Source organism: Molothrus ater, chromosome 4 (assembly GCF_012460135.2).
Source record: "Molothrus ater isolate BHLD 08-10-18 breed brown headed cowbird chromosome 4, BPBGC_Mater_1.1, whole genome shotgun sequence".
NCBI lineage: Eukaryota > Metazoa > Chordata > Aves > Passeriformes > Icteridae > Molothrus > Molothrus ater.
In genome coordinates, this window is record NC_050481.2 from 33192541 (window position 1) to 33219605 (window position 27065).

The window sequence follows — 27065 nt, forward strand, 5'->3', positions numbered from 1 at the left end:
CAATTGCTTTGATTCAGCAGCCTTCATGTAACTACCTAGGCAGCACTAACTCAACAATTTTTTGACTGCTGCCAAGCTAGCATGAAGGAGGTAAAATTACAGTAGTTTTGAATAACTAACAAATACTTATATAGTCACATATCTAATTATTAATGATAATTTAATATTTACCAAGCACATGTACTATAAATTTTTATATTAGATATACACACACACTTTCTTTATATTGATACAACTGTTGCCTGGAAATAAAACATTAGATGATAATTAAGACACTATGAAAAAATTTTTCCTTGATTAAAAGATTTGCCTCAAAAGATTACTTCTTAAAATTAGAATGTAAACAAGACATAAAACATAGTTTCAAAGATTTTCTATGTCTCCTTTTATATTACATTATAAGCTAGAGTCAGTCATGATTACTATTTACTCTTGTCCTCTATTCTGAGACTGAAGAACATCACAACCTAACTGGATTAGCTATTGACCACCTGTAAGAAGGCAGCCACTTGTGTAGGATTTTGGCTCAAAAGAAAAAAAATATTAAAAAAATAAAACCACAAGAAAAAAAATCACTAAGTAAAAGCATTTTATGCTCATTTCTATGATATCCTTGCACTGCACAGAAGGATAAAGTTTCTTAACTGGTTTAGACTCATGAACCAGGGGCAGGAGAATCCTACTGTCTGACCCCGAGTTCTCTCTGAAATGCAAACTGAACTCCTCTCAGGATCCGAAGTTCAATGTTTTCCAGACATCCATACTAGACAAATTGATTTTGTCTGAAATTCCCTTTTTAAAAGAAAATGCCAACCCAGTCACAGAGCAGAGGAGACACTGACCTAACTTGTACCTAACTAGAATCACCTCTTCTCTAAAACAACAATCCCTTTATGGTTTATCTACCAAAATGACTTCAAACTAAATAAAAAATACTTTGCTTAGAAATTAGTATATTTATAAATGCTATACCTTTTTTACCACTGCTTCTCCAGTCCAAGAAATAGCTGATTTTCTTGGGATTCATGGTGGCAATTAGATAATCTGAATGTTCTACACTGTCACATCCATACATGCCTCAATTTTGGAGGGTATGATAATCCTCTTCCTGCTAAGGTCAATAAGTCTTTCTTCTTCCACTACATTGGAATTGCAAAATGAAAAAGTAAACAGGATTCTCTGCTCCCAGACAAAGGAGCATCATGACCTACATAACTTACCCAAGGCTGTATTTTTCTCTAGGGAACAGTTACTGTTCCCATCTCAAACTCTGATATCATCACCTCATCATCTTATGCTGGAAGGACGGAAATTGTTAATGTCCAAGTAATTTCAGGGTCAGAATGGTACTGAGAGCAAAAATAAGATACACCATAAAGAGAGTATAATGTGTATATATGGGATACGTTGCAAGGAGAACACCAAACATACACTAACCAAAAACAGAGTTATCAATGCACGTGGTACTGTACCTCTTTTGGATTTAAAAGTGGCAGAGATGAGTGTTGCAGTGTCAAAAAGTAGGAAAAAATATGCCCCTCTGTTCTCATCACTGCAGAAAGCATTTACCAAGACCAAAGATCAAGTGCATCACTATGTGGCAAAGCCAAGCTGTGGAGACTGTAGGGTATCATAAATAAATGTAAAACTATGAATTAAACAAATCACAGTTGAGAGTATAACCAAGAAACTGAACACAGAAAAGTGCTTGCAAAAATGTCATTTAATAAAGATTTGCTTCTATTTAAAGGGGTGTGCGGTAACACACGACAGCCCAGAAAGGTGTAATTGAGAGTGTGATGATCCAGTGGACAGGTTTAACAACTCTTTACAGTCTAGGTATAATTTTCAATTGCAAATTGAAAGCCTCCCTGAGGTTAAACATTCACATAAAGGAGTCAATTGGAATGCCACAAAATATACTCTTTTCCTGGGTCTACACTGAAGAAAATACTTTGGTTTTTTGCAGGTTTCATATGCATGCAAGTCTCACAAAACAGATTTGAGACCACTTAATGCACATACTAAAAACTTACTAAATAGCAATAAACAGATATAGCATTCTTCTTCTCTTTAAAGAAAATATTAGCTGTACCACTTCTTCCAAAAGACAGACCTTCATAACAACTAATTCTGATATCAAGCAGCAGTTTCATTCTGATGATTAACAAGTTTCTAGATTTTTGTTTCCTACTTCCCACAGCAGGAAACTCAGAGTGAAATCCTCCTGCTTAGAATGGAAACAATAGTCTTTGAGACTTATTATTAGCAAACTTAAAACATTTCATAACTACAATTGATCCCATAGCAGTTTCAGCCTTTTGCAGTGCAAGTTATTTTCTGCCCATGTACTTGGAACTACTCAGGTGGGCACAGAAGAGTCAGAGAGAAGATTCTGTGTCCAAGTTCAAAGCTGGAATGTGGGACAGTTGCTCACTCCTGTCCCTCTGTGTAACCGGCTTTCTGCTAATAAACAGCAAGCACTGTGCACTAAGCAAGGTCAGACTGGACAGGGCTGCTGTCTATTGGAAGGTGTCCCTGCCCACTGCAGAAGGGTTGGACCCAGATGGTCTTCAGTGACCCTTCCAATCCAAACCATTCTGTGATTCACAACTTCCATCCAATTCAAACCTCAGCAGCCAAACAGCAAATCTTAATAAAGCATTTTCACAAAACACTGCCAAAAAATGCAGAGCATCAGATTCACAGGAAAATCAACAATATTATTCTTCCATAGTTTCAAAAGATTTCATCTATAGCAAGTGAAGGCTACCCCACATTCAATAACTCTGAATAAGCCATACAGTGATTGAGATAAAGAAAGATCATTATTCATGCTTTCCAGATTATGTATTTGCCTTGACAGGTAAACTGTTCTGTAAAAGCCTTGTCATCATTGCCAGTGTTTTCCATTTTTTCACCTGTCACCATAACAAATTTATTACCAACTGTTTTGTGCAGATTCATCAATCCTCTAAATCAGGTTATGTGCATCACTAAATTCACTAGGCAAAAATAAGCGACTATACCTTTGAGTTGCAAAGAAATAGAAAATGGAACCTGGAAACATCTAAACATAACCTACAAAAAAACCTGCTTATTTCTTATTTTCATTTGCATGTCATTAATATGCATCCTGGCATGAGTGCTTTGCATTATAAAAAAGGTCTTACCTAAGGCAAAAATCCCAACTTTAGAGAACATTTGTTAAAAATAATTCTCAGGGGTTTTTCTGTTGTTGCATTTAAAAAAAAATATAATTGAGTAGGTATTCCTTGATAACATTCTCAAAATAAATTGTACAATACAAAATGCTTTACTTTACCCCCTAAGGGAAAATGACAGCAACTAAGACTCTCATTAGCATTAGTTTCCAAACAACTAATAAAGGAACAAATCTTCAATTCATCTTACATCCAGTGAAATGGAAGCACTCGTTATTTTCTGCAGCAAGGTCCAACTTTTAGAACAGTATGATGATTTTGTTTATAAAAATCTGAGGTACAATGAAAGAATACAATAGCATAAATGAAAAGCCAGGCTTCCCAAAAACCAGTAATTCAGGCTAGGCTATTCATGTCTCTTAGCATCTAGAGACAAAAAAAATCTCTGATGAGAAAACAGAACTCCAGAACAATGACAGTAATGAAAAGATTAGTTTGGGCTGGGATGGATTTCACAGACCACCTGGCCCACCTCTCCACTCAAAGAAAGACTTTGGACATTACATCCCACAGGCCACCGTCCAAAATCAAATTCTGAATCCCTCAAAGACTGGAGAGTCCACCATCTCTCTAAGCAACCTGTGGCAGCATGGGCTTCACTGCTTCCCACACCACTTGTCAGAGTTTTTCTTTAAGAAAGCTGTTTGTCCTTTTGCTGCTGACCTTCAAGATGAGCCCATCCCCTTCCTGCTGCTGACACTTGTCTAAATTTAAGACCAGCAAATGTACCACTTTTGTTTATAGACTTAAGAGGAATGTCGTCAAATGTGCGATTACATTTTCCATTTCCCATGTTATCAGTCACAGAAATTTATGCAGTCCAATGGTTTACTGCATCCATACTTCTATTTGTAAACCTCAACCCTTTGAAAAATCATGGCTAATCTTCCCCTAAGCCTCCCTTTTCCTCGAGTCTCTCCCCTCCATCCCATGCCTTAAGCTTTCTCTGGAAAGCAGCCCCCTAAAGGGGGATAACTAAAAATATTACAGAAGTGACAAAGCTCTATTGTAGCTTTCCAGGCCCAATGTGAGGACAACAGGAGTCAGAAATAGATTCTTCAACTCCTAGAAAATAGTCTTATTTCCTCTACTTTCTCCACTAGAAAATACTTACATTTGACCAATCACAGCCCAAAGCCTAGCAAACAGGCAAGTGCACACAAAACCAGCATTGCAGTTAACAACCAAGAATTAGTAAAACGCCTTAGATTGCAGCATATTTGTCAAACTACATTCTGTAAACCAGCTTTATACTGGGTTTGCCACATGGAAAAATAGTTATGAGGAAGGAGAACACATCTTCATTTAAGAGAAATCTTAACAGCCTAATTCAAAGAATTATTAGTATAGATCTAATTATTGCAGAAAAAGGTGAACATTACTATACACAAAAAAAAAACAGTTGCAATAGTAGTAATAATTAAGACTGTTTTACCTGCACCTCCTAGTACCTCACTCCTGTTCTTGGTGTTAACTCTTCAACTGCCACTTTGGCTGATGATGCCTATGCCAGGGACATACAGCAAGCCATTAGCATCCCAAGTCCAAGTGTGATGTTGACAATTTCTTTCCCTTTACTACATAATTGACTTGAAAATGCTTTTATGTTTGATACTTCACTTGTAACATCTCTATCATTGTACCATCCCTTATCAGTGAGAATGGCCATATCCAGGTTACTGCTGAAATAGCCAGAAATGCAGCCCCTTCTCTGTTCCCCTGAAACATTTACAATGAACTAGAACTGGGCATTCTTTTTACTACAAAAAATTTATCTGCAGGAACCAAGTTAAACATGAATGTCTGGAACGCTGCTCTTCTGAAACTATTTGTTGCCATTGTAGACTACCTTAACCTTAGCTTGCCATAAACTGACATCTATATAACCTTCTCAGCTGCAAACCCATGAAACAGTAGTTCTAGATATATCAAAGAATAATGTTACTTAAATATATTATAGCAAACTTTCAAGTCTGAAATTAAATTCTAGTTCTGAGTTGCACCATCTTAGACAAGGTGGTCCTTTCCTTTTTCATTCTTAAAGCTATTAGGAATTAAAGTCTAAACAACACCTGCACAGCTTACTTAGACTTTACATATTTAAAGCAATCAGGTCAGACCAAATCTGAGAATAGAAATACATACTGCACACTTTTATCAGGTCAAGGTGACTGTACTGGTAAACATTAAAAAATCACCGCAGCTAGTAATGACTTCAGTTGAAAAATAATCCTTAAGATGACTGTCCCACAAGTACTTTTTCCTCCTGTTTAAAAAATATTGATGCATTGTAAGGTCTTCCAACCTAGTCAGGCAGAGTCACTTCCATAGAAACTAGGGAAGTGCAATTGGGGGACCAGCTCTTTGGACAGGTGGAGGTTCTTCCAAGTGATCCTTGGTTGATAACTTCACCTCCATCCCAGAAACAAGCTGGGAGAATTGATGAACCTCATAATTTCAGAAGAGACTGCTTAGACTGTAATCAAACAGCAATCTAGTGCCATCTGCACTTACAAATTTAAACAAGAGAGTTCTGAAATGGCTTTCTCTCCAACAGACCTGATGACTTCTTCCTAGAAAGGCTGACTGCACACTCTAGTAGGTATTTATGAGCACCTCTGCATTAGGAGCTAGAGAAGTTAGAGCCAAGGTAGAGAAATCATGCTGATTTTAGATTCTAAATTTAATCCAAAACATCCCATGAATAGGTTGATCTTCTACAACCATTGGAGAACACCGAATGTGACACAGCAAGTCAGCAACTGGTCCCAATTCAGGTCTAGGTACTACAGATATTTTTTACAAAGAATCATCCAGACACAGTCTTTTAGTTAACATGAAATTAGTTAAGTATTGAAAGCTGGGTAGTGGTTTATGCCTTGTATATAGGAAAAAAAAGTACCTCAAAATTTAGATGTCAGATTTTCAGTTCCCATGTAAGTTTCAAATTTGCAGAAATTGAGAAAAATGTTTTAGCACAGCAATACACCATCATCCTAAAAATATAATATTGTCTATGTGAGATACCCTCATCACTACTTAACAGTAGTTATATAAACTCTTACATTTATTACAAAATAGATTTCCATCACTACATACCAACTTCCAAAAGGCTTTTATTTATCATCTTAAAGTAGCAGATATAAAAATAAACTATTATTCAATATTCAGTTATTTTTATCATATAAATTTCTTTTTGGAAACAGAAAACATACACAGAAAAAAATAATTTCCTACAGATGTCCCACAAAGCACAAAACTCTGCATTTGTTCTACCACTGCAGTAAAAGAAAGCATCTCCAGAATAAGGGAATGCAGTCCTGGCAGGCTGTTCTTTCTCCCTGTAAACTGCAGTGCTCTACATGAACCCATATGGAATCTCAGTAAGGCCTGAACTGAGGAGGATGGCTGTCTGGAGGAGGAGGTGGCGGCGGCGGTGGCAGAAACGAGCAGGATGAATTGTACGTGTTTGGGCCTGTCCACATCATATTCATATTTGAAGGCGGAGGGGGGAATTGATGCCAATCACTGACATAACCAAAATCTGGAGGAGGAAAGCCATACTGTTGCATCATTGGGTTTTCTCTTCTGTGAGGTGGTGGGAACACTGGTGGTTCCTGGTTCATCCTCCAGTCTGAAAAGTACAGTGGTGGTGGTCTTACTTGTGATCTGAAAAACCCTCGAGGGCCTGATGGAGGAGGAAACAGATCCCTGGAGAACCCTCTGCCACGGTATCCTCTCGAGTAACTTGAAGCAGGCTGTTGCACTGAGTGATGAAGTTCTTTATTCTCACCTAAAGAATAAACAAATAGAAGAACCCCCCACACACAGCTGTAATATTATTTTGGAAAGATCAGGCTTAGTCTTCACAAATCTTTCAAGCTGAAGTCAAAGAAATTTGTAAAGCAATCTTATCAACAAATAATACTGGCAACTAATACATGAAGAATAAAATAACAGCAGCAAATCTACTGTTCAGTAACTAATCTTGATTGATAGAAGTAATATCAAAAGGATGATCCTGAGAGTTGCAAACTCAGTCTTTAAAAAAGAAATTTCATCTTCTTTCCCTCCAGACTTTTCATTTGTATAAATGGAACATGCAAATTTTGAGTATTTTGGAAGCTTTTAAAACAAGATTTTAGAACAACACATTTTAAAACTAAAGATAAATCAACACTGCATTACACTGAAGGGGTATCCAGCCTTCAATCCCAATTTGGTATTACAGCATAGACACAAGACACAAGAAATTATTCCAACTCACATTAATAAAATTAACTTATTTTCTTATCAGAAAAAAGACTTATAACTTATCAGAAAAACCACAGTCTCTGCCCTCTAGCCAATTAGCTTTCAGCATTCATCTTTTTAAGACAAATTCTTCTTTGCACAACTCACTCTAAACATATATTTAATGTTCATAACAAATATATTGCCCCTTTATATAAATATCATAGAAATTTTAATGGGATTACGACGATAAAATGCAAAGCACGGAAATACTAAAAATGCTCCAAAGAGCTGTTAAGATATTCAAAAAGCTGCAGAACTTAAACCCTCAGAAGGATTTTAGGTCTGGGAGCAACAAGGTATTCAGGAATATAACACCACATAAAATCAGTGAAATTTAAAAGCCTGTGTGAACCTCATCCTTGGCACCTGACTACATAGCTTTTCAAAGGTGAAAATGTTTTTTAGTCTGGAAAGGTAGTTGGATACCAGAACTTCTACACATTTTCATGGGAGATTAGGAGTTAAGATTCCTTTTGTACAAGCAGGCCTCTTGGAAGCACTGAAGTACTTGAATAAGTATTTTTGTTCTTTCATCAAATACTCTAACAAGAGACAATTTTAATACACTCACATAATTCTTTATCTGAGACCAACTTTATGCCTCAATTTGTGACATATCATTGCTCTTGAATTCTACAGCCAAAACAAATTGCACACAACTTCAATCTGTGCCATATTATTTACAAAAAACCCAGAGCAAATCAAAACCTGTCTTCCTTGACAAGAGTGCTGCAGTTCCTCCTGCTGTGTTCTCAGTTATGGAACAGCCATAGGAACAGTAACATCCAGCAACAGACTCAAGAAGCCCAAGGCAAAGGCAGGTCTGCAATAAACTGGCAGACCAAGGATGTGGTGGAAAACACACATATGCTGGACTAGCAGAAAAAATAACCTTCAGTAATGAAGAGAGAGTGCAGCAAAATTCAGATCCATGTCTTAAGGAGAAAAAAAAAAACTGTCAAAACCATAGGGCAAAAGCCAGTCCAAGAAAGATTGTGGCTTTATTTGATTGATACAAGGGAGGATTGTACTTCACAAAAAGTATTAAAGGACACCTACTGATCTCCCAGATCAAGAGAAAAGGGTTTCAGCAGGGCACAATGCATATTAGCTTTACAAAGGAAGAGCAGAAAAGTCACAGGAGTCTGAGAAATTCAATGGGAGAGGCACCATGCTGCAGATAGCTGAAGCAATCTGGTAAGTAAGCAGTAGAAGAGGGTAAGGGATGAGAGTCATATTTAAAGGGAGAGGTATAAAAAGCATGCACCCAAAGCAGATCAGTGAGAACAGAAAAAGAGGAATGCAATATAAATTATTCAACCAAAATGGCAATCAAAAAATCACAGTTTTTTCAGGAGAGGCATGAGAGACGACAAAATTTGATTATGGTAAACAGAGCACAGCTGCAAGCATGCACCAGGAACAGATACAACAGCAGCAGGAGAATGGAGAGTAAAGACAGCTATTTAAATTATGAAAATCTATACAGCTTTGGTCATCGAATGACTGCATTACGTAAACAGAAAGGTTCTCAGCAGGTTACAAAAGTAAGAGTTATTTAGAAGAGTATCTGTATGTCATGGGTGAGGAAGAGCTTCATTTTAGACAGAGGAGTAAATTCTCCATCCAAGACCTGTATCTCCTCCCTTGATTGCAAAGAAGTGGATTTCCAAAAACTGCACACAGCCTTCCTCTGTCGTCTCCCAGCACTCAAAGGCTTTAGCTGAACCCCAACCAAATGGTGGCATCTGTTCAGAATCCTCACTGTGCGTCAACCAACGCTGTTCTAAGAGCCTTTCACTTTCCCCTGACAATGGCTCTGCTGCTATACCACCTCCCTTCCACAGGGCTTCCACTTCAACAGAATAAAACTTAATTTTAGTTATAAAATAATAAACATGGAATGTAGCCACAAACTCAAATGTAAGTTAAAAAAGTACCAAAAGTGTTAACTATAGAAAAACTCAATCACTAAGACAGTTATAAATGGGCATTCCAAACTTAGATTAACAGACAAAAGCATTCACTCACTTGGTGGAAGGGTTTCTGATCGGACTTTCTTCCTTCCTTGACTTTGAGGTTTTCTTTTCTTCTGTTTTGCCTCTCTTTCTTCTTCATCATCACTGAAATCCAAAACCTAGTAAAAAAAACAAAAAAACCAGCTAGCTTCTCAGCACAAGAAAAAAGTTAACACTCCAAAAATTAGTCATAACACAATTGATGCATGACTCAGTTATCCTTTCTAATTTTCCTGAAAAGAGCAACATTCCAGAGCTGAACACAAATGTTTGATTGCCTAGATGTTAGTAAGAAAAGAAAAGGAGCTGGCTGAAAAGAAGCTGCCAGGAAAAAGCTTTCAAAGATTAACTGCAGATAAAATGAATTAAAAAATGAATTTTTAAAATAAATAAAAATTACTTTGGCAAGTAATACATAATTCAGCATTAAAACTACATTATAAAATCTCTACTCTAAAACTGATATTACACTGGAATTTTCTGCAGTATATTTAATAACATTTCCTGTTGAATTTCAAATAGCAATGTTATTCCAAAGAAATTTTCAGCTTTGAGGAATGTTGTCATTTACAACAGATTCAACGTCCCTGCAACGTTTTCTTCTTGTTACACAAGGTTTTGCTACCTTTTGAATCCTAACTTACATGACTGAGGGTAAGTTATCAGGGACAGGGAAGAAATCTGTCAGCATTAATTAGTTCCCTGAAAAGCAGCTCACTCATACAACTTAAAAGGGGTAGGATTTGTTCCTAACCCCCCTTCCCAATTCTAAAAGTAGGGGCTATGCTGCTTACTTCTATCATATACACAGAGCACGGATCTCAAAAACACTGCACCAAAACAGTGCTTAAAAAGCCTCATAAAGTTAATTTTGAATACAACTATTTCTTCTACTACATAACTAGATGACATTCAAAAAAGCTATAAGAACTACAGCAAGATGATGTATATCATGAAGTAAAATCTTTCACTAACTCCTGTTTTTTCTAAGAACTCCAGTATACTATACTCCAGTAGTGCAGAAATAATGAACAGCAATTTGAACATACTATGCTCAAATTATTTGAGCAAATAATGGACACCTTTTACTGCTCTTTAATTTCCATGTAACATCCCAAAGAAGTCACCCCACAGAAAAACTATGGTTATCTGCTGCTGATAACTATGGTTATCTTGCAGCATACAGACCACATTTAGTCATCCTCTGAGCCCGAAGACAAAGCTAGGAGAGATTGTATAAGTGACTCCACAAATAAGCTGGGCTAGTTAGGAGCCTGCCAAAAAGGAATGATTACCATATAACTAAAAGTAGCAAGTAAGAAAAGCCTACCATGGATTAATTTAACATTCATACAAAAACAAAGCTTCACACTATCACAAAAAGAAGTGACTCTAAAAATTGCACATAGCTTACTACAGGGGCTGGCAAGAAATCAGATTGCTGGCTGCAATCTGCAGTCTCTAAAAGGGTCTGCCCCTAAGAGACAATTTCAAGCATCAGTAGCATAAAATTTGATCTGCACCCCTATCAGCAGCTATTACCTTCACAGCAAAAGCTACTTTCGATCAGCTAATCAACTGTCACAGCTTGGGATAGCATGGTATAAACTGTAACTGCTAGAACTAACCAAAGATTATTCTAATTGAGGATTACAAGATGTTAGATGTGGGTTTTTTCCCAAACAGCACACAGTCAGAAGAGTGCCCACCCTTCTCATCACTGACTTTTTTTTCAAGCTTCCTTTGTTCGTTCCTATAGTGAGGTACAACAAATTTAAATTAAGGAAAATCTTTAAGAAAAAAAAACAAACTTTGGAAAAGGCAATGAATCTGTATCTGCAGATTTGACTAACTGTACTTGGCCAATAAAATTTCATTGGTTCCTACACACTCAAATGACATATCTACAAGCTTATCTCCTGAACAGCTTTTAAAGCATGAAAAACAGAAGAGCTCAAAATTAGCCAATAAGCCCATCTGATATCATCACCACAAGAAAACTGCTGAATGAAAGCAAGACAGAGGTCCCTAAGTATTGTCTTTCAAAGCTCTATGGATAACAAACCTACAGTCCAATTCTTACACAATACTTTTAATTCTCAGATTATGATTCTCTGTGAGATTATGTCTCTACAAGAAAGGAAGGCAATTTACAGTCAGAACTGACAGACAAGCATTCTTTGAGAGAAGTTAGCGCTACACAGCTCTGTTTCATTTACAGGAAACAAAAAACTATATCTCAAAATGCATCATCCTTATTCACTACTGTGGAAAAAGCAACATTCCAAGTTGACAGACTGATACATCCTTACAGGACCCATCTTTGAGCCCAGAAAAGATCATGTCACAACATCTCTCCTTCAAGCCAGAACAACCATCCTGGGATAAGGACTGTGAATGAAAAATTTAATACAGTCCCTAACAGCATCCTTCTGGACAAACTGTCCAGAGGTGGATGAGCAGGGGCATGGTGCAATGGGTGAAGAAGTGCCTGAAGGCCACAGTTCCTCAGGGCTCAGTTCCAGGGCCAGTTTTGTTTAACATACTGATCTATGATCTGGACACAGCATTTAGAAGCTGCATGATCAAGTCTGCTGATACCAAACTGCCATTGACTCTCTTGAGGGACAGGAAGCCTTGCAGAAGGATCTAGGTGGATTGAGGCCCTGGGCAATGATTAATGGAATGAAATCTAATCAGTCCAAATACTGCCCACCTACAGTGAGGTAACACCAGGCTCAAGTGTAAATCAGGAGAGGAATGGCTGGAGAGCAACCCTGCCAAGAGGGATCTGGGGGTGCTGGTCAGCAGCAGCTCAGTGCGGGTCAGCAGGGTGTGCCCTGGAAACCAGAGAGCAAAACCCCATCCTGGGGTGCATCAAGCACAGAAAGAGCAGACAACCAACAGAAGTGACTGTCCCACTGCATTCAGCCTTGGGGAGCCTCATCCTGAGTGGTGTGTGCAGTTCTGGGCCCCACACATCAAGAATGTCAAAGTCCTTGGTTGCATCCAGAGGAAGGAAACCAAGCTGGTGACAGCACTGGAAGGCATGTCCTGCAGAGACCAGTTAAGAACCCCGGACTTGCCTCATTTGGTGATAAGGAGGCTGAGAGGCAACCTCATTGCTCTCTACAGCTTCCTGAGGAAGGGGAGAGAGAGGTGCTGATCTCTTCTACCTGGTACGCAGTAATAGGATGAGTAGGAAGGTCCAAAGCTGTACCAAGGAGGTTCAGACTGGAAATAACAAAGAAATTTTTTACTGAGAGGGTCGTCAAACACTGCAAGTCGTCAAGAGACTTGTTAAAGAGGTGGCTGACACCCTAAGCCTATCAGTATTTAAGAGGCATTTGGACAATGCTTTCCACAACACACTTCAGCTTATGCTTCAGCCCTTGTCAGCCCTGACTGCTGTAGGTTCCTTCCAACTGAAACAGTCTATTCCATTCCATCCTAAAAATCAGTTAGAACACTGGAGAAACAAAACCAAACAAATACCATTACCCCCTACCAAAAAAAACCCCAAATCCCACAGAACACACCTTTCCTACCAAATTACAGAGTGGGAAGCATGTATTACATAGTACAGAATTATGCTAAAAAGGCAAGCATTTGGAAGATTCAAAACAAGCAGACAGATCTCTTTAGAATACTACGGTAGACACAAGGCTTCTAGGAATTTCAGTTACTTTGTATATGTTTAAAGTAAAAATTGCAAGGAAAAGTGACTCAACTGTTGTGATGTAAAACAACTCAGTAAAACTATCAACCTTGTGATTCTTATTGAATTTTCACAGAATTATAGCTAGAGTGGAGTTAAGGACCACTAACAGAAAGTCACTGAAGAACTATTTACAGATCCTATAGCAAATGATGTCAATGGTCACAAGGAGCTCCTAATTCTGCATGATCCTGTATGACAGCCATTTTAGGGAAGAAGCCCATCTTCTCTCATGGAACTTTATTTTATAACAGCAAACTGTAGGGTAAGCTTACTATGAAGCATTTAAAGAATGCCAACAGAGATGTCAAATTAATTTTGAAGAACAGACAGCTCAAATGTACAAGTAGTAAGTTTGCAGAGTACTAGTAAGCCTTTAAAGACAAGCAATTGCTTATGGCAAATTGAAGACAAAGCTGCAGTGAAAGAATAGCAGAGAAAAAAATTCCCGAGCAGAAGCAAAATTATTAGGGAAAGTAAAAGCACTGCTACCCAAAGCTAAACATTCAGGTTGTCAAATATGTTCTTGAAGGACTAGAGGAACTGAAGATACACATTTCTGCCAACTGCAAATAGCAAGCAGAGAGACAGGTAGTACTCTCTACACTCACTATGAGACCTTTTTAAGTTCTATGACCCTTAGTTTCAATGAAGAGGTACATTCAAGTTTTGTTCTCCATAAAAAGATAACCTTGCTAATTACTTGCTCTGCACAGAGTATTTTTGACATATGACTTGTGTAGAAACAATAAACAAAAAAACCCCAAAACCCTCTATAGTTACTTCAGGTGGTGGTTCTTGGTCATTCTTCCAAGATGCATCTGAACCTTTTTCCCTGAAAGAAGAAAAAAAAAACAACACAAAACACTAATTAGACAATCCAGACAGATGAAGGCTAGCATCTTCTATAAGGTATCAGGTCTCCCAGAACAGGAGCTTCCTCTTTCCAAAGAGTTACTTAGTTTTTAATATTGTTTGTAAGCAAACAGTAGTATCTAGGTCAACTCAGGGCTTCACTACTCTTGAAAAATCTTCCTACTTCAAGTGATGACTGAACATTTCAAACATCCCAATACTAAATTTTAGACCATATTCTCTAAACAAATCCTTTTGAACCTTAATTGCTTTAAACCTGAACTGAGGTAGTTCACTGCAAATTTCTTATGCTAACTGTTGACTACAATCACAAGTATTCTTATTCTTCTAGTTTCAGAAAATGTACCTTTAGTTAAAAAGAACCTACTCATTCAGTAGGTCACATGAACTCATTCAGTGGGACACAGGCTTTCAGTATAACTACAGCAAAGTAAATTCAGAACCAAAAGACCCTCAGTGCTCGGCTTACAATCTTATTAAGACAGTGTTAGCTAGACAACTAGGTTTCACCTTTTATTTTTTTGTAAACATAAAATTAAATTGCAAGGCAAAAAAACATTTAAAGACACAAAAACTCAATTGTCTTGCCTGATAAACACCAAATAAATTTGGATTAGTCTAATTTCTTTAACCCACTGCAAAGTCCTTCACTAAAGATCAAGTAATTTCTTTGATTAGCAAAGAATTTGTGAAACATATTTAAATTACATTCTCTGTAGTCAAGGTTTTTTCCATGCTGCTCTTAAATTTTATGTGTTTTGGTCTGAAATATCAAGGTACAATCCCTATCTTTGCAGAAAAACTGTATAAAACAGTGTAATACTGAAAATTTTTACTTGAAAAATAGAACCACACAGCTAAAACCATCTAAGTGTTCAGTGTAAAATGCCTTCAGTCATTGCTCTAATAACCAAGAGCTTTTTTTGTATCCATCAAGTCAGCAACAATCAAGTAGCAGTAACTACAAAAAACTACATAGCCTTTGGCATCAACAGCCTGTACTTCAGAGGTGCTTAGTCCCACCCATGAGAGCACTGGCAAGTCATCTGGAGGTACCTTGTGCCTAACTATATCCCTAACTATAAAATTGAAGTTCAACCTCTACATGTCCTTTTGAGATTATGAGTAAAAAGGAAGGCAAGGAAGATATTTTAAACTTCAATTAGAAGAAGACATTACAGGGAGCAACATAAGGACTCTATACTAAAGTTATTTCTCAGCTGCAGAAAAGTTATTTTATTAATATGAACTGAACTGCTTCTTCCTTTCATCTTGTTATTTTTGAGCAACACATGCCTGCCAGAAGTAGCAAAGCTCACAGGAATTGCCAAGACCTACGGTCATTCAGCAATATGTAACATCACTGACTGCAAACTTTAAATCATTCAAGGTCAGGCAGCTTATCTCACTGTTCCAAAGCAGCCTTCCTCATTTCAGAAAACAAAAACTGCTTTTCATGCTCCGAGGTATTTAATATCTTCTGCAAAGAACAATATAGTAATTCTTTTGACTTGTGAAGTTATATACTGTAAGACCTTGAAGTCTAACAAAAGGTAATTCAGAGGAATCATGAAAATACATGAGCTTTTTTAGAACTGGGTTTCAGGCAATACAACACAAGCCTATCTTTAGCAACAAATTATTTTGCATTCAGAAAGTTTTACACTACACTTTTACTTTTTTGCTATGAAGTGTAAGGCTTATTCATAGCGCTGCAACTTTGTACAATGCAAGCAGATTGCATTTCAGATTTCAGAAAAAGCTTCAAACTCAGTGTTTCTTTCAGATCTTAATCTTGATTCCTTTCCTTTTCAAAGAACCATCACAGTTTTGAAACTTTAAGCCTGTAATACTCCACAATCTGGTCTGCACACAGTCAAACTAAGAAAAAGCAGAAAATAAAAATTATTGGTTATCAAACGCCATCTACTAAGGTGCAAAAGTCTTCTAGTGGATCACTGACCAATGCTTGACTTTTCTACTATTAATGTCACATTCTTATAGCATTGAAGTGTCTTCATACAGCATTACAGCACAATTCAGAAATCAGTTTTCATTAAAAATGGATGAAGAATTTCTATTTCATGAAAAGGCAGCTTCAGTCAATAGAACCAAATGCTTCACACAAGCTTAAGTAATTGGACTGACAAAACCCAGAAATAAATTATTGTTTTAGTGTACTGTAACTTAAGTCATACTACTCATGCTAATCAAGACAAGAAACAATGTCTGAAGCACTGTTCAGCTGTGCTGGTAAGCCATGGAAGTCTCAAGTATCTTACCCAGGTTTCAGGTTTTTATCACCTATGACAATGAAGTACTACCAAATGAAAAATGGTTTCCCAAACTATTTCCAAAGCATGAAACAAAGTAAAACACAAGTCTCCCATCTCAGATGCTGAGTACAGCACACGGTTATTGATGCAGCAAGCAGATGATTAGAGTCTGTGCACTTTACTGTGCTAAGCAGCAAAGTTTAATAGCGCAAATCAAAGACCAGCTGGCATCAAAATGCTGCAGAAAAACAAACAAGCATCAGAGCAAGAAAGTGATCTATTTTGGTCCTCACTGAAGGGAAGAAAATATGCTTGCTGCTTGCACAGAAATGAGGAAGTTAAAAAAAAAAGACTCCTGCAGGTCTGACTAAAGAAAAGAACTATTCAGTATGAATACTGGCGCAGCTGTAATGAATGCAAACAATTAACCAACCCTGAGAACTAATCCTAAGAAAACAGAAACTAAGTCACTTGTATGACAAAAGATAGCTAACCTACAGTTATTTCAGATGATTGCTCATCAATAATTAGAACATTAATATCCAGCTGTCATTTATTATGTTTTATTTTTTAGTCTGTATCTTTGAATACACGTTCCTCTAAATGGCATCAAGTCCTATTTAAGCATGCTACTTTCCTCAGTCAGACTGGGATACACAAACACTGCTGAGAAGTTTCTGAAACTCATACTACATCATCACTCAAATCCCTCCTCTCTTGCAAATTTAGAGGGTAATTTTTATCTAGAATTGTTATCCTCTAATTGTGAAATAGATTTATTGATAATTACCTTTCAATTCCAGCCTTATAATATGAAATAAAAATAGTAAATTAATACAAACTTGTTCAGAATGCAAACAAATTATCAGTTCTGAAACTATACAGGAATCTAAAGAACAAGAAAATCTGGAAAGTTCATCTTGAAAAACTCTTTTATATTTATGAATATGTGTGTCAGGGGGTATGGAGGAAGTATCAATGTCTTTTCTGGTTGTGGTATTTCAGTTAACAGCAGAAAAAGAAAGCAAGCTTAGTATTTTAAGTAGAATAAGCTAAACTTTAGTAATTACAGCACTTTAAAGGCTTGCAGTTTACAGCTACTCTTCATTGCTCTCAACGGCAAAATAGTACAGTCTTGTTATCACAACATAGTTGAGAATACCTCAAGGAAACAAAGTTAAAAGTGTTAAGCTTAGAGTTTCTCACTGAAGTCTCAACTTTAATGCAACATTTTTAGCTATATTAAAAAAAATATAACCAGATTAGAAAATAAATCAGACTCACTGTTTTAGTTTTTCTGCAAATATATACTGGGTGAAGTCCTCTACTGATGGAGCAAAATACATGCTATCTTGCACATTAATACCTTTCTCTTTGATATGCTCAGAGCTGTTAAATCTTATCACATAAAAAGGATGTGAAACAGGACCAAATACCTCAAATATCTGAAAGAAATAAAATTAAAATGTTTAAGTAAACTACAAGTAGATTAGGAGTAACTAATTTCATTGTAGACTGATATTTAAGAAGTCCAATATATTTTCAAAATGCAGCAGCAAACAGAAGTTCCTTTCACACTTTTTTTTATTACCGAATTTTGTTTGACAGTGTATTTCCCCAACTACTGTTTTTTATGATGTGGAACAGTAAGTTCTCATATCCTCAGTAATCCTTCCTTTTGTCAAATCTCTGGTTTTTTTGTGTCTGTTATGCTTTCAAGTCTCATAACCCTTGGAACAATCTCCTGATCATTTTTTCCTCCAAGTTCATCTTAACAAGATGCCTTTACAACAGTTACTGCTTGTTCCCCAATTCCATAGAGACCTGAGAATTCTGCCATGTTTTACAGACATCTGCACTGTTTGCTCCACTCACATCTAGCATTTAGAGATATTTCAGTAGTAACCACTGTGGATAATGGCTTTCCTTCTACAGAAAACGCAAGATTCAGTACAACAACCCTCTCAGCAAACATTCTTCACTGGCCTTAAATCAGAACAGCACAGCATAGAAGAAAACATTCCCCATTTTTCGTAAAACTTCACTCTAACCACTGCCCCTATCTGGCAGTAAAAGAGCACATACCCAGTCATTCCAAGATATCATACATCTGAAAACTATCTCTTCCTCTCCACAAGCCCTCTGAAACACTGGAAACTCACCAGATACTGTAATTCTGCAAGGATGCAATTAATTCCAGGTTAGGAATTCTTGAGATTAAAAAAACAGATCAATATAGCAAGAGTCAAAAGCACAGAGAGAAACTATATATCAAGGAAGCATTCTCTTTCACTTAGTAGACTTCAACTCTACCTTCTGGAGCACTAAAGTACACTTTCAATTTTATATTAGAATAACAAGTTCTTATTTTACACCCACCTTTCCTACTGCTTGCCGATCTTCTTTAAAAATTATGCTTTCCTCATTTACTGGAGGCAGGCCTTTCAGTGATTCGATTATTACTAAAACAGAAATAAAAAAATTAATTAGAACTTTATGTTTCAACAGCATGTAGTTAACTACAGTAAAACTTAACAAACCACACCACTACTTGTCTACTTCAGTTTGTAGAGCTGCAACCAAATATTCTTTGACATGTGTAAAAGTACTTAGAATCACACACCCCTTCTCCAATGCTTATATTGCTTACAGAATTATTGTTCTCTGGGGTAAAGAGAGTCCTAAGAATCACACCAGACCACAAAAGCTTTCTGGCAGTTCAGTTACAGCAGCAACTGATGGTGTTTATAAATGCATATACCCAATCTGTTAGCTATTCTGCAATTTAATGCCTAGACATCTCATACAATATTTGTGCCTAATGATGATTGAACTTCTCTACCTGTAAAACAACAGAATGCTCAGTTAAGCTTTCTCAATGATTGTCCATCAGCAAATAGTCACTCAAGTACACAGTGTCACTCCAAAAAAAGCTCAAGATCATTACTCCTAAACTTACATAAAAGGACTTTCAGCAATCAACATATCACCGAACTAAAAGATACTGCTACTACGGCAATCTGCAAAAGACTTAACGTGCCAAACAAGGAAATGACAATTCCACCAGCTTAATAGTTCACTGAATTTCAAAAGAATTTGCGAAATCAATTTTTTTGTGCCTACCTTTAAGATAAAATATACAGTGAAAGTACCTAATGTGTTGTTTAAGCCTCATGAGAAATACACCTTAGCAAAAAAAAAAAAAAAAAACCAAAAAAAAACCCAAAAAAAACAAACAAAACAAAAAAACAAAAATCCCCAAACATTCACACAAAAAAAAATCCTACACAAAATACACAAAAACAACACATCAAAACCTCTCAGATAATGTTCTCAACTTGATTCACCACACATAGCTCCCAGCCTGCAGTAGGCTGAGGAAAATATACTCTGAAAATGTACAGTGCACTAGTCTCATGAAACAGGAGAAACATTACCACCTCCAGCCTATTTGACTTACAGCTTCCCCTACCCCAACCCATCCTAAATTATCAGCTTCTACTCTTGCAGGGCCCAAAGTACAGCCCCAGGGAAAGTTCCTCATGTACACCAAAGCTGTTTACTTTCCAGGTCCCAACCCACACAGGGATTTTTTCTCTTCTCTTTAAGTACCTTGAAGCAAAACACAGCACAAGTTTTGTTAAATTCTGATACACTGCACAGAAGTTCAGAGAAAGTACTGTCATTTTGCTTTTAGCTACTGCACAGCAAGCATGAACCAACACTGCTCTAGCCTCAAATGTACCTCACAGGATGAAACATCCACTTAAAAGTATCACTCACTCACTGCACACAGATGAACTTGGAAGCTTGCTACAGAGAACAGCAGAGATTCTAAGGGACATCAAAGGGACAGAAAAAGAATACTGACTGTTGTGTCAGAATAATATTAGTGGCTTGCAAATGAGAAATAACTCCCCTCAGACTAGACACAAACCTGGTATACCAGAGGTATCAATTTAGTTCAAAAATCAAAAAAAAAATCCCCAATTAGCTGACATCCCTAATATAGCCACAAATCAACTGAAATTGATGCCTGTTTTCAGAAGAACTGAAAAGAAACTAAAATGTAAAGAGAAAGAAAATTCATAAAGCAAGGTAGTTAAAGCAAGAAAATAATCACAGCTGTCCTGGAGGCTTACACTATTCATATGGTTTTATTTCATTATGACTATTACCTTGTTTTCTAACTTTCACCAACAAATGTAATTCAACACTTTATACATGTACCATACATAAAGTAGGATGCAACCTGAAGAATTCACTTACCAGTAAACTGGTATTTGAAAACATTATACTCACCAGTGAGGGTTAGAATTAAGGATGGATTTCAAAACTGCAGTCTTTAAAACAGTTTTGTTTATACCTTCACATTTTAAACCAAAAGTAAGAATAATAGCAAGTATGATTCAACTTGTTTTTAAAACTTGTTTTCAAACTACCGTTTTAGCTGAAGAGAGCCTTCTTGAAATTCCCATTATTATCAATAAGCAAAAAAGGGCAAATTGGAAAAGAACCAGATTACTATCTTCCACACCCTCCTCCCAGCTTCCTGCAAATTAATGAAATTAAATCTCACTACAATAAAATAATGTAGAGGAATTGCCTGCATTACCTGAAGTCTTTTAGAAGAAAAATTAATACCAAAGTTGCATACTTTCTTTTGTATTACATTCAGCCTAAATACTTTAACCTCAAAATTGAACTTAATTTCTAATTTTCATAAGCAAACTGCTTGGAATGCAGTTCAAGCAGAATGAACACTTGAAATAGCTTATATACAAACATACTGTGGATGTTTTAATAATATGAGCTTCAGCAAAACTTTGATTTCATTTATCAAATACTGAGGTCCCACACAGATCCAAAAAGATCCCTAAATCTCTATGCCTGCAGTTAAACCTACATCCATTCTGTATCTCAATCCCATTAAGCTTACCCTCCATCCATAAATCATGTTAGTCACACCATCCTCTGACTGCTGACAATGACAGCTTTCATTTGCTCAAGGTGCCAGAAGTGGAATGAATAAAGATATAAATAAATCAACAAACGAACTTGCACTGTTGAAGAAACAAGTCTTTTTCCTGTCCTCATCTATTAACAAGCAAGCACTTGGGACTGCACTGTACTGCATCTGTGCTTTCAGTTATACAGCTGCTATCTATTCAGCGGTTATTCAAAAATACCACCTACAACTGGAAGATTTTCTTAAAACACTTAAATACACTAACTGTGGGCAGTAGCAATATAAAAACCATAATACACAGTAGAAAAAAATGGGTTTGAATTAAAAAAATTAAACAGGGAAGTCACATAGAAACACATGTATATAAGCCAAATAAAAGGTAATTCAACACAAACATCACTGTTAGTTCAAATTCCAATTCAGCAACCTGCTACCCCCAGAAATAGGACACTGCAGGGCTGACACTTTGAAGGAACAGCTAAGTCATGCAGAGATATACAGAAATTATAATAATTAAAAACAAAGCAAACATATCTTGCCTACCTAGCTGCTCAATGACGCTGGAAACTGTCCCAAAGAGCTTCAGTTCAACATTATCTGGAAGAATTATTGATAAGTCTTCAACAGGAGGCAATTTCTGCAAACATCAAGTCAATGTTTAGCATATAATATCACACAAAGGCACTTACCACTTTATCACTGCAGAAATTTGACAGTTTGAAAAAATCCCCTGGCATTTTGAAGATTTATTTTTTAAAAATGTAGTTTGATTTGTCTCTTTCAGAATCATTCTAAATGAACTCATCTTGGGGGACCACCACTTTTGAGGCAATCTCTCCTACAGAGACACTACATATTTACTATGTATTTCCATCACAACTACAGCAGAAGCCAGTTTTATTAAAATGGAGAAAGCCAACAATTGACAGGCTTTTCATCCAAGCTGGATGTACAACACAATAATTAAACAATGAGAAATCAAAAAATAAGACCACTTGTAACAACATTCAATGCATGCTAGAAGAAAAACATACACAGGAAGAGGCAATATAGCATAAAATACACCAGATGTGTATCATCTGATTTAACAAAATGGAGTCTGTCCATTTATATCATGACTTGGACCCTTATAGAAGATGTAAACATCACAACAACCTATACAAAGAGATTTGGTACTAGATATCAGAGAGAACACAAAAAGCCAAACTTCAGATACAAAAATGAGTACTGCACCATATTCAAATTAGTCTTTTGCCCATAAGGATCAAAATCTACTATCAAAGACTAATTAACACCAAGTTCATCATCTACCTCCAATTTACCCATGAACTAAGATTTCTATGTATATACCATGCTGCTATGAATTCAGCAAAGACTTTATGAAATACAAGACAACTAGAGTAAGCTTATCTTCAAATTATCTGCAACTTATCTTCAAATTCAACACCCTGATCCTAGCACTGAACTGCACTTTTAAAGACCACAACTAGAAATAAAATCCCACACAAACAGAAGAATCTTATCCTGGTTTATCAACACCTCACCTGATAATCTTCACTCTAACTAAAGTGTTTGGCAAAGACTTAGAGAGCAATGCAAAGATCAAATAGGCCAAGACTCTTCCAAACGTTATACCATTAAATGCAAACATGAATTCAGATAAAAACACCACACCCTTCTACCGGCCAGTGACTTTTCCAACATTAAATCAAGTTCACTGCTAAGACTTAACTGAGTCACTTCTGGAAGAGAATTCAAAGGCCAACAACAAGCAGGAAAGTAAAATTCTGATCCTGTATCTCGAAATGGTGCCTTCTGCCACATTATATACACTATCTGCCAATCCTTGTTTCAAAGCAAGAGATTTCTGAAACAGTTCCACTAACACTCCTTAATACATATACCCAAAAAACATGACTTTCTATGCTATTAACTGTGGTGGGTTTTACTGCACAAAACTCCATTTTCTTCATAGTGGCTGTTATGGGGTTGTGTTTCGGATCTGTGCTGGAAATATTGTTAACAATATAGAGATGTTTTTATTATTGCTGAGCAGGCCTTACACAGAGGCCAGGCCTTTTCTGCCTCTCATGCCACCCCATCAGTGAGGAGGTGCAAAAAGGAGTTGGGAGGGGCACAGCCAGCATAGGTGACTTGCACAGACAGACCAAAGGAACATTCCATATCATGTAACATCATGCTCAGCATACAAAGCTGGGTGGAAAAGGAGAATGAGGGACATTGCCAGTGACGGTGTTTGTGTGCCCAAGCAACAGTCACACATAGAGCCCAGCTTTGCTGGGGATGACAGAGCACCTGCCTGTCCATGCAATGTGGTAAATTAATTTCTGGGTTTGCTTTGCTTGTGTGGGTAGCTTTTGCTTTACCTACTAAACTGTGTCTAGCTCAGCCCTGGAGTTTCTCTTTTATTATTCTGATTCTATCCCCACCTTGACACAGGAGAACTGACTTAAAATATAAATTTTTAGTTGGGTTAGTAGGAAAGGGTTTAAAAAAAACCGCATTGTACTTACATCAATAGGCAACTCATCCTTTGTCCTAAGACAGTAAGATCTGTTATCCTTCTCATTTGGATGATCATCTTCATCAGATACTGCTGAAGACGAAGATGAAGAGAAGAGTGTGCTTGATGAACTATCTGAATCTGAATCACTGAATAAAAAAAGAAACATAGGAGTTACAATACTGCCTTCTCACAGTCACTGCTCTTGTAAATCCCAACATTAGCATAATGCTGAGTGAAAGTTAAGAAAATATTTATTTCAAGCAATGCATCTTGCACAATGAAGGGGAAAAAACTGAATTTTTGCAAATAAAATGGATTAGTTTTCTAATTCATGTCCTGCCCAAATCCCCTGGTAAATATTCACAGAGTAATTCAGTATTTCTCACTGCCACATGTGTAAGAGATCTTTATTGTCCTAGACTCTTAATATTTCAAGTAAAGAGTGGAGTAAGAAACCAGTCCTTATTCATATGAACATGTTCATTTAGCAAAAGTTTAAGTTCTTCAAGGGCTGGTGGAAGAAAAAAATGTGGAGCAATTGATCCTAGTAATGACAATAAGAGCACCTCTCCAAATAAACCTTTTGAAAAGGTTCAATACAGACCCGTACAGACAGGAACATCAATATAGCAGAAAGAAAAAAAAATCAGACTAAAAGACTGTTCCATGGAGGGAGTTAAAGAAAAAACAAAACAAAGATACAAGCAAGACAGGTAAGTTATGAAAATTTCATCTTTAGGGTTCATCAGCACAACAGATTTTGGAAGTAAAAAACACTAGACACGGGTGAAGCCCCTGAAAGTCAGGAATTTCACTCTCCATCGCTTCATGATATTCAAGGAAAACTTTGAACCAACAAGAGTACTTCTGAAGTCAAACTTGAATCAATCAATTGTTAATAAAGCCTTGTACCTTAAGAGGAGATTCTTAGACTTCATTTTAGCCTCCTCTAGTCAAAAGAAGCACACGGCCATCCTGCTGCACCGGCCAAATAAGAAAACACAAGACTTACTGCAACAACCAAAGTGTGCAGACTTCTAACGCTGCAACAGAGCCCACATTTAACCAGTTACCTTTCACCAACTACACTGAACATCAAAGCACAGATGCAGCGAGTAGAAGATGGAACCATTAAAAAAGAAAAAAAACTTGAGAATGAGCTTTTCCACTGAGATGCCAACATCAGAGGACCTAGTACAGTGTGCAGACTCCCCACCCTGAGTCCTACAATGAGGTTTTTCAGCAGTAATACCGCGGGTGTCCTGTCCCAAGAGCCGCAGGTGCATTCTGTGGGGCGGCCCACGCTCTCCAGGCCACAACCACCAAACTCATGCTTTCGTTAAATCCTACATCTTTACAGCGCTGTTGCGGAGACCTAATTTAACTGATTCCTGGCAAAAATGTAACTGAAAAATTACACCTTTGATGGGAAGGAGCAAGCTCCAGAGGGTGAAACACCGGGGCGGGGGGAGGCGGCGGGCAGGCACACCGGGCTCCCGGGCGCTCAGCCACAGCAACAGCCGCCCGAGGCCTCGGTGAGCAAGGGGCGACCCGGGGCGAGCGCCGGGGCTGAACCCACCTGTCCGAGTCCGACGAGAGCTCGGCGGCAACGGGAGAGCGGGGCCAGGCGGGCGGCGGCGAGCGGCGCGGTCCCGCGGCTGGGGGCAGAGGGGCCTGGACTTCCCCGCCGCCCTCCGCAGGGCTCTGCACCATCTCCTGCTCGGCCGCCCGCTGCCCGCCCGGCTCCACGGCCGGGTTCTCCAGCTGCTCCACCACCTCTCGCTGCCCTCCCGGCCCCACGGCCAGGCTCTCCATCTCCTCCACCAGTTCCTGCTGCCCGCCCGGCCCCAAAGCCGGGTTCTCGAGCTGCTCCCCCATTTCCCGCTGCCCACCCGGCCCCAAAATCGGATTCCCCAGCTGCCCTCCCAGCTCCATGGCCAGGTCCTCCAGCTGCTCTACCACCTCTCGCTGCCCGCCAGGCCCCACGGCCAGGCACTCCGTCTCCTCCACCACTTCCCGCTGCCCGCCCGGCCCCAAAGCTGGGTTCTCCATCTGCTCCACCACTACCCGCTGCCCGCCCGGCTCCTCGGCCAGGTTCTCCCGCTGCCTGTCCGGCTCCACGACCAGGCTCTCCAGCTGCTCCACCACTTCCCGCTGCCCGGCAGGCCCCAAAGCCGGGTTCTCCAGCTGCTCCACCACCTCTCGCTGCCCTCCCGACTCCACAGCCAGGCACTCCGTCTCCTCCACCACTTCCCGCTGCCCTCCGGGCCCCAAAGCCGGGCTCTCCAGCTGCTCCCCCATTTCCCGCTGCCCTCCCGGCCCCAAAGTCGGATTCCCCAGCTGCTCTCCCAGCTCCACGGCCAGGTCCTCCAGCTGCTCCACCACCTCTCGCTGCCCGCCAGGCCCCATGGCCAGGCACTCCGTCTCCTCCACCACTTCCCGCTGCCCGCCTGGCCCCAAAGCCGGATTCCCTAGCTGCCCGCCCGGTCCCACGGCTGGGGTCTCCATCTGCTTCACCACTTCCCGCTGCCCGGCAGGCCCCAAAACCGGGTCCTCCAGCTGCTCCACCACCTCTCGCTGCCCTCCCGACTCCACAGCCAGGCACTCCGTCTCCTCCATCACTTCCCGCTGCCCTCCTGGCCCCAAAGCCGGGTTCTCCAGCTGCTCCACCACTTCCCGCTGCCCTCCCGGCCCCACGGCCGGGCTCTCCAGCTGCTCCGCCACTTCCCGCTGCCCGCGGGGCTCCACGGCCGGCTTGCCCAGCCGCCCCTCCATTCTCGCGCCACGCGGGCCGCAGGACCGCCCCCGGCGCGCGCCACTTCCGGCCGCCGGGAGCCGCCCCCGGGCGCGTGCGCCGAAGCGAGGCGGGACCGGGAGAGGAGCGGGAGCGGCCCTGGAGGATCAGGGCACCGCTGTGGGGGATCGGGCCTCGGGCATCCAGGACACCTTCGGGTGGGGTAAATCCCAGACCCGGCCTTGGTGTCTGTGGGGCCTGCTTGAAACACAAAGCTGAAGCTTATGGCTGCTCTTGCTGAGGACCTGCTGCGAGGGATCAGTTTTTCCATTTTATAAATGTGCTGACAACACACAGAATCATGTAATTAAAACTAAAAATAAATTTTAAAAAATAATATCAAAGTACTGTACTAATAGTAATTTGT

The 27065-nt window shown here is 39.0% G+C and overlaps 1 protein-coding gene across 2 annotated transcripts; it reads right to left on the reverse strand.

Annotated features, from left to right (window-relative positions):
* Positions 1 to 1705: 1705 nt before the first annotated feature.
* NAF1 (nuclear assembly factor 1 ribonucleoprotein) lies at positions 1706 to 26680 on the reverse strand. Of its 2 annotated transcripts, XM_036382592.1 has the most exons (9): positions 25484 to 26680; positions 23912 to 24050; positions 21921 to 22014; positions 18788 to 18870; positions 17693 to 17853; positions 14040 to 14091; positions 9552 to 9657; positions 6887 to 7017; positions 6603 to 6768 (listed from the first exon to the last, which is right to left on the reverse strand). In XM_036382592.1, exons 1-9 carry the CDS (start codon positions 26677 to 26679, stop codon positions 6715 to 6717), a joined length of 2016 nt encoding a protein of 671 aa, XP_036238485.1. In that variant the 5' UTR covers position 26680; the 3' UTR covers positions 6603 to 6714. The 2 variants fall into 2 exon arrangements, with proteins under 2 accessions (XP_036238484.1, XP_036238485.1); XM_036382591.1 differs by having other exon boundaries at positions 1706 to 7017.
* Positions 26681 to 27065: the final 385 nt, after the last annotated feature.

Excerpts from the sequence above, each read along its gene's own strand:
- NAF1 (XM_036382591.1), bottom strand. The coding sequence starts at position 26,679 with ATGGAGGGGCGGCTGGGCAAGCCGGCCGTGGAGCCCCGCGGGCAGCGG. Across the intron at positions 24,051-25,483 it reads CTCTCGTCGGACTCGGACAG|TGATTCAGATTCAGATAGTT; the intron begins GTGGGTTCAGCC and ends TTTTTTATTCAG. Across the intron at positions 22,015-23,911 it reads AGGATGAGTTGCCTATTGAT|AAATTGCCTCCTGTTGAAGA; the intron begins GTAAGTACAATG and ends TGATGTTTGCAG.